We start from the raw sequence: 7,787 nt of genomic DNA, 5'->3' as shown, positions 1-7,787 counted from the left end.
AGGGGGATGCTTAGAGGCAGGAATAGCAGGTAAAAGATTCATTAAGGAATGCAAGATTTAATAGATGGGTTGGAGGAGAGGAAGGACTTAAATTTATAAATAGATGTTTTAATTAAATGGTTCTGGTTATTCAATGCACTCTTCAAAATATAAAAGCCTCGGTCCTACTCAAGATTTGCTGAATCAGAATTTTAAGGGAATATATTTTAAAAGCTCCCTCAGAGATTCTGATACATTTCTCTGGTTAGAAACAACTAAATGAATTATTATGTGTTTTTTCCACCCCAAGAAGTTGTCAAATAGTCTAAACCTACTATTGAATCTTAATATATTTAATATGCATGTGTGTGTATTTTTCTTCTGCATAACTTTCTCATACTGTTTTCAGTCCTGAATTTTTTTTCTGTACTTGGTGCCAAGTCTTATTATAAACTTGTTAATTAGTGTTACTCTGCAAAATCAATTTTAAGCAAATGAAATACACTGCACAAGTTAAAAAGAATTTCTATAACTTTTTTCTTATTAAATGATAGGGACAAAAGCCAGGATGGATGTTCAAAAATGGTATTTGAGAACTTCAAAGCTGGCTCTGGCCTTGGCAATTATCCGCTCAAAACCAGCAGACAAAAGCAGCAGAGAATACACAGAGCACCTTGCTATGTTGCTGTCTGAGGAGGAGTCAAAATGGAGATCAAAAGTTGAAGTCTTGGAAGCTGAAGTTAGGCAATTACGTCAAAAACTTCTTGTGGGCAGGCTTTGTTCAGGATCCTTAAAGAGTGGTGAGTATATACAATTGCCTTTTGGTAGTATGTCAAACTGTTTTATTTCAGCTGCACAATTATTTAGAAATGTATTCCCAAAACATGAAAATTTTTAGTTTCCATGAAAGCTCGACATCTTCTAGTCTTATACTTTTTTTAACTTCTGGTCATTCATTAAAATTTTATTGTCACTTTCCTACATTTGACTTTGGAATGAAGTTAGAGAATGAAAATAGTATAGATGTGAAGGCAATAAGGTCTTTTAAAATCTCATTGTTCAACTGTATTATTTTACTATTACATTTTATTTTGCTTTTACGTTCAGTAGTTAATCTAGCAGTCCAAAGTGAAATACCAGCTATTGGCCAGGCTTGTGTGGGTGGTGAGGACCCCAAAACACATAGAAGGAGGTGCTCTCTTTTCTACTAAGTACCTACCATTCTAGCAGAGAAAGCAGACCTATAAATAATTAACCTAGTTGTGATACATACTATAATAGAGAGACTGACAAAATGCAGAGGAGGAAGTTACTCCTTCTGCCTAGTTTGTGGGAAGGCTTCTTACCTGTGGCCCTTAAAGTTCTGTCCACTTGTCAGTGAAATGGTTACAGAACATCCAGTAAGGTACAGGAGCGTGAGCAAAGGCACTGGAGTGGTAAATACAAATTGCATTCAGAATACTGCCACAATTGCATTTCAGAGTGACCAAAACACTTGTAAGGCAAGGGCGTGATGGAGAAAAAGGTACAGAGGGAAGTTGGGACCGGATTCAGAAGGGCCTTGAATGTCAACCTAAGGAATATTTTACTGTATTACTTATCAGTAAGTTGAGCATACAATTTATGGTTTCTACTAGGACCCTTGTGAGGGTGAATGGAAGGGCCTATTAATAATTACACTGGGAACACAGGGGCAAACCTGGGTTTACTTGAGCAAACTAGTACATGTGATTACCCTGTTAATCAGGAGCCACTGGGCTTTTTTGAAGCAGAAGATTGACACTCATGATTGGGAAACATAATTCTGGCAAGTTAAAAAATAAAACGTAAATCAGGCAGTATTACTTTTTTGCATAAAACTCTTCCCTGGCTTCTAATTAGGCTTTGCATTAGATTCAGACTTCTGATAGTGGCCCAAAATGCTGTGGGTGATTTCACCTCTACTCACCTCTCCCACCTCATCTCATACACTCTCCCCATTATCAGCTAGGCCCTAGTCAACATGGCCTTCCTTCTAGCCCTTGAAATCTCTTTATTGCCGTGGACCTTTCCTAGGTTCTTCTTCTCTTTGACTCTTTGAGGCTGGTTTCTTCTCTTCCTTAGGTCTTATTCTAAGTGACACCTCCCAGTGAGATATTCCCTGACTCCTCTAGTGGACCTCCACTAGTTATTCCCTACACAAGCACTTCCTGTGTGGTATTTACTTATTTGTTTATTTGCTTGGTTGCAGATTTATCTCCTGAACTTGAGCTTATGTTCGCTGAGGAGAGACCTTTGATTTTTCCGGGTCTCTTTATTTATTGCCCAGCTCAAAGCCTGACACATAGAAGGTCATCAGCAAATATCTGTCCAATGAAAGAGGAACACAGAGGATATTTTGGCTATAGTGGTGATTCGAGGCAGGAAGACCAATTTTTAAATCTTTGAGCAAAGACCACATGAGGAATAGTGAGTTGAATTAGATCTGTTATAGTGAGAAATCAAAGGACAGACATGTATGAATAACTTGAAAGTAGACACTTTAGAATTTATGAATGGTTTCAGAGAGTGGTTGAGGGAGATAGCAGTATTTGGGGTAATACCTAAATACCTAAATAGAGTTTCCCTCCTAGTCTACTAAATGGCTTGTGATACTTTGAATTCGGATGGTGAACACAGAAATAAGCTTATTGGATAAAAGATTGAGCCCAAGTTTCTCTGAGTGTAGGCTAATACCTAGAATATGGATTACCTAGGAGGAAGGTGGAAGTATGGTCAGAGAGGATGAGCAGGCTGGAACTACAGACACAGACTTAGGATCTGTTGGATTTAAGGACTAGTGAAGTTATAGCTGTAGATGAGACTCAAAGAGAATAGAGCCATGAGTGTAGGTGGGAAGCCTGCAGATTCCAATATTCCAGGGGTGTCAGAGGAAGATGAGGCATTATCACATTAAGAGCATGCAGGTGTAAGTGCACATATATGCTGTGGATAATAGGAGACTTTAGTTTTGGGAATTATCATGAAAATCCGGTAACCTAATACCCAGATGTTACTAAAATCTTACTATTGCAAGAGCAAAAATAGTATTACACAATTTGCAGCCACATTTTAGTTTCTCTGGAGTCCTTTATGATAATGGGCTCTTTGAGTATACCCAGTGAATGAATGGCAAACATAGTCAGTTTTCTTCATTTTTTCCTGTGTAATTATACAATTAATATAATGTCTCAAATGTTAAAATTTCCAGGAGTCTTAAACTATGACTACCATAAGCATCCATGAAATCAAAACTCTTGTTTACTATCCAAGGGTCTATTCATAATACTGATAAAATGTGCATTTTTTTTTATGCCTAATAGGAGGAACCTAGGCAATAACTTGTTTTTTATGCTGAAAACTTTCAGTTACAGTGCCTGTGAGAAAATTTTTCAAAAATCATATAATTAAAGTCAGTTTTACAGCAGGAGTTGCATGTACAATGTTTCTGTGCAGATGTTTGGAGGTAATCTGTTTCTCTGTTACCTTAAACTTCAAAATTGAGGAATAAATGAATAGATTTAGATAAACGTTAAAGGGGACAGAAAAAATATACAAAAGGGGAGCATACACTGACAGGAAAATAAAGGAAGAACATGGCAGTTATGTAAGGATGACATGAAATAGTGACATGCCTTGCTCTAAGAAAACTCCATACCTGAAAATCAAAACTATAAGTGTATTTATATTATTAAATATTTTTTCTAGAATTTTCAGTGTTGTTTTATATGTGCAACTGTTGTTGAGTGTTTAGAGAAAGCAAGTACTCAATAAATGTTGAATTGAATGATTCTTGACAGATTGAGAGGCTGGGGAATTCAGTTTACAGCATCAACTATTCATTGAAGCAACTGAGCAATCCAAAATTAAATAAAGCAAAGCCACAATGGCAAAGTAAACAAATAAGAAAGTATGTATGCTTTCTATGCAACATTTCAGGAACTCAGCTATTTCTTTATTCTTGTTTTTCTACAGCTTCTTAATGAATATACCTCTTTATTATATTTACTAGGGGACTAGACTATGTAGAGGAGGGACACAAAGAACTTGATCATAGAATAATGTCACATTTTCATCTTACTTAAATGCTCTTTACTAATTTATGGAGTGAAAGAATGAAAAACAAAAGGAAGGAAGAAAGGAAGGAAGAAAAAGAAGTCTACATACCCAGTGACACATTTCTCAAAACCTTTTTTGTGATGTATGGCAGGCATGGTTAATCATCTTCCTGATCTATGGAAGAGAAAATAAGAGTGAAAAGCTATGCTCTTTTTCTTTATAAAAGATTACTTATATATCATTTTATAGAATCTCTTTTTAAATTTATTTTTATTGTTTTAAAAAAATTTCATGGACACTGCAACAGCCTCCTGTTAAAGAGGGACTCTTAATGTTGGCAAGCATTTAGTCTAGGTCTGAGAAGTTGGATGAGAAAGACTCATAGCACAGAGACTAGCCAGGAAGATGTCAGTGGCTGTTTCTAAACTGGACTGGGGATTGAAGGGTTTATGGTGACAAGAGCAGGGCTTTGTTAATGGAAAAAATGGCATAGACTTCCATAGGCAGATTTAGGATTAGAATTTGACTGTGCGTGTGGGTGGGGCAGGGGGAATCTGGACAGTTGCTATTATATTACACAGTCATTTGATATTCACAGAAGGGAAGTAGATGGATGAAGTGTCAGGTATGTGCCTTTTTGCCTACAACTTTAGTTAATATATTCATAAATCGTAGGCTACAGGATGAGCAGTTGGCTAGAGTAAAAGGATGATCAATTGACTAGAGTGAAAAGAAAGAAAAAATCAAACTAAATTAATTCATTGATGTACATGTTTAGTAAATGTTTATTAATTACAGGGCACTTATATAGAGTGCTTAGGGTCGTAGAGGTGGAGGGCAGTGTGCAGAGCAGTATAAATAGTTATGGTTGAACTGAGTTTTAAGTTTTGGGTCCGGAGGACCAACCAACCCAGCCAGATGGCTTTGGGAGCTTCCTGATCCTCTAGGTCACATTGCTCAGGTTGATCCCCTCACCCTTCTTTTCTGCCTTATAGCCTGAGGACTGAATTCTTACTGTTACGTTGCCGCCCCAGTTCTTGCTTTCTCATCTTATATAAGCATGGATTCAGGAAACAGTTTTTAGCTAGACTGGTGGTGACAAGAGAACAGAACAGGGGCCAGATATTGCAGCAGCCCCATCTGCATCCTGACAGATCCAGGATGGGGCTTGCCTTAGTCTTCTGATGACTGTTTTCCTGGTCCCAGCCCACACAGCCTCTCTTTCACCTCTTTGTGCTTCTCACCTTGTTCCAGAGCACGTACTGAGGAAACATTGCAAATAGCTGACTTACTGACACAACTGTGGAGCTCAGCATTTATGAGTTGGGGCATTCACTGTTTCATGGATGCTGAAAGAGTATGAAAATTGAATACGTAAGCATTTCTCTGTCAGTTTCCATATAAGCTTTCATAATATAAATTGTCTAATATACTAATGATGGAAGTTTGTTTAAAATTATAATTGGTTTAAAACATACTTGAATAGTACACATAAACATAAAAAGATGTATCCTTATTTGATAGAGATTCTGAGAGACTCTATAATAATTTAAATTTATAATTATATATTAGACCTGTTTTACTTATGTAAAATTTAATTGATCTTTGGATATTAGAGACAGTCAACATACAAAGAAATTAAAGATTAAAAAGCTCAGAATATCGGCCGGGCGCGGTGGCTCAAGCCTGTAATCCCAGCACTTTGGGAGGCCGAGACAGGCGGATCACGAGGTCAGGAGATCGAGACCATCCTGGCTAACACGGTGAAACCCCGTCTCTACTAAAAAATACAAAAAACTAGCTGGGCGAGGTGGCAGGCGCCTGTAGTCCCAGCTACTTGGGAGGCTGAGGCAGGAGAATGGCGTGAACCCGGGAGGCGGAGCTTGCAGTGAGCTGAGATCCAGTCACTGCACTCTAGCTCAGCGACAGAGCGAGACTGTCTAAAAAAAAAAAAAAAAAAAAGAAAAAAAAACTGAGACTATCAAATGACTTTAATAATGATATGGCAATAATTTATAAATGTAAATATTTTAATTATCATTACAGGAGCTGACACTGCTAGGGATGATATGTAGAGATTAGGAGTGAGAAGGGCCAAATTCTGGCACGAGGAACTTGGGCTGAAAAAGCAAAGGTGCTTCAGAGACTGGGCTTAGGTTAGGGCATTCCACAGTATGTAGCATTCCTAAGAGAAAACATTATCCCTCCCAAATCTATTCCTAGTACTTGGTTCTAAATCTGACCGTATTATACAACCATTTTCTTTGCCTAAACTGGGTTCCAGGAAGGTATATTGGAACTCCAGGTAATGCCCAAGTTAGGTGGACTCTACTTTCTGCGTATCTCCGGCATCTCTGCATTTCTCTCTGTTCCTGATGCCACTTCCTTGGTCATACTTAATTTATCCCAATAAGACTGGCATGTCTTTAGTTGTAGCCTTTGCCCCTTTCTATTCTAAATTGTGGCCCAGTCTCAAGTCATCTTATTTAATTTCAGATATAACGCAAAGGCCTTAAACTGGACTACAGACTTTTCCAGAATTTGGTGCTTACTTACTTCTCCAGTCCAACCTGTCACCACCATGTCCTTCACATTCTGCACTGAAACATACTAAATTTCTTTCACTTATTTGAATGGACCTTCTTGCTGAGCTCCAGGCTTTTATACATATTCTCTCTGTAAGATAAGTTCTCCCTCTCCTTTTGGTCTGGCTATGTACTATTCTTTCTTTTGTGATGCAGTATCAATATTGCTTTTGTCTTCACTAACTACCTCCTTAGACTAGATTAGGTTCTCCTGATGTGGGTCCCTGTTATATTTTGTACTTTATTATATGTGAGCTAAATTATAATTGTTTAAGCAGTCGGTCTTCCCTGTGAGACCCAAACTCTATGCTTTCAGAGACTTTTTTCATCCCACTGTATTTCTATAGTTAGCACGGTTCCTGTCATGGAGGGACATGCTTGGTGGTTATTTGGTGAATAAATAAGTTTAGAAATGATCTGTGTGAGGGTTCATACTTGGAACAAAATGGCCTTGCTAATCTGTAGTTTCTAGATATCTGCCAAGCCCCTGTAACAGTGGAAGTAGAATAGAGAGAGCAAGATCCTGAATCCAGGAACGAGGCCCAGTAAAGTAGGGTGAGTATTAGAGCTCCTAACTTTAGGAGAGCCACACGTGTTTATAAGTAATGAATCAGAACGCAACAAATGAAGAATGACAATGTTAGCTTCTCATCAGTGCGACAAAAGGCTAAAACCATTCATAGTACTTTTGCATTCCTAGGTCTTTGCTTACTGTGATTTTTTTTTGGAATAGCTTAATGCTATAACAAATTGCAATCATCTTTATGTTTAGGATTACATTTGTTTTTTGACAGGTTTTATTTGTCTTTTAATGCCCTACTTATCTGTTTTTGAATGTTAAGATTCTACTAGAAATCCAAATGTACCATGAGGATTCTGGATTTAATATGGATCCTAGAAATCCTGAAATTGATTTTTTATATAAATTTAATGTGCAGAGAATAAATCTAGGTAGATAGTTCTAGACTTTAGGCTGGAAAAATGTATAGTATAATAGCAATCCCATTATCAAATTGAAAAGGAAATTAGATAAACAGAGTAAATGGGATAAGCCTGAGATTGTGCATTTCTGATACGTTTCCAGATCATATTGATGCTGCAGGTCTGAGAACCACTATTTGACCAGCAAGGGACTGTGTGTGTGTG

At 37.5% G+C, this 7,787-nt stretch overlaps 1 protein-coding gene across 1 annotated transcript in view; it reads left to right on the top strand.

Moving 5' to 3' along the window:
- The first annotated feature begins 547 nt into the window (after window positions 1-547).
- Window positions 548-7,787, top strand: part of MEI4 (meiosis-specific 4 homolog (S. cerevisiae)) — a 224,719-nt gene continuing 217,479 nt past the window's right edge. Inside the window, exon 1 of the mRNA XM_011953553.1 lies at window positions 548-779. Within this exon, the coding sequence (XP_011808943.1) occupies window positions 548-779 (232 nt within the window). The remainder of the gene's footprint in view (window positions 780-7,787) is intronic.

The sequence above is a fragment of the Colobus angolensis genome, unplaced genomic scaffold (assembly GCF_000951035.1).
Source record: "Colobus angolensis palliatus isolate OR3802 unplaced genomic scaffold, Cang.pa_1.0 Scaffold367, whole genome shotgun sequence".
In the NCBI taxonomy this organism is placed as follows: domain Eukaryota; kingdom Metazoa; phylum Chordata; class Mammalia; order Primates; family Cercopithecidae; genus Colobus; species Colobus angolensis.
The sequence above is the reverse complement of the archived record's forward strand: the minus strand, read 5'-3'. Positions and strand labels throughout refer to the sequence as shown.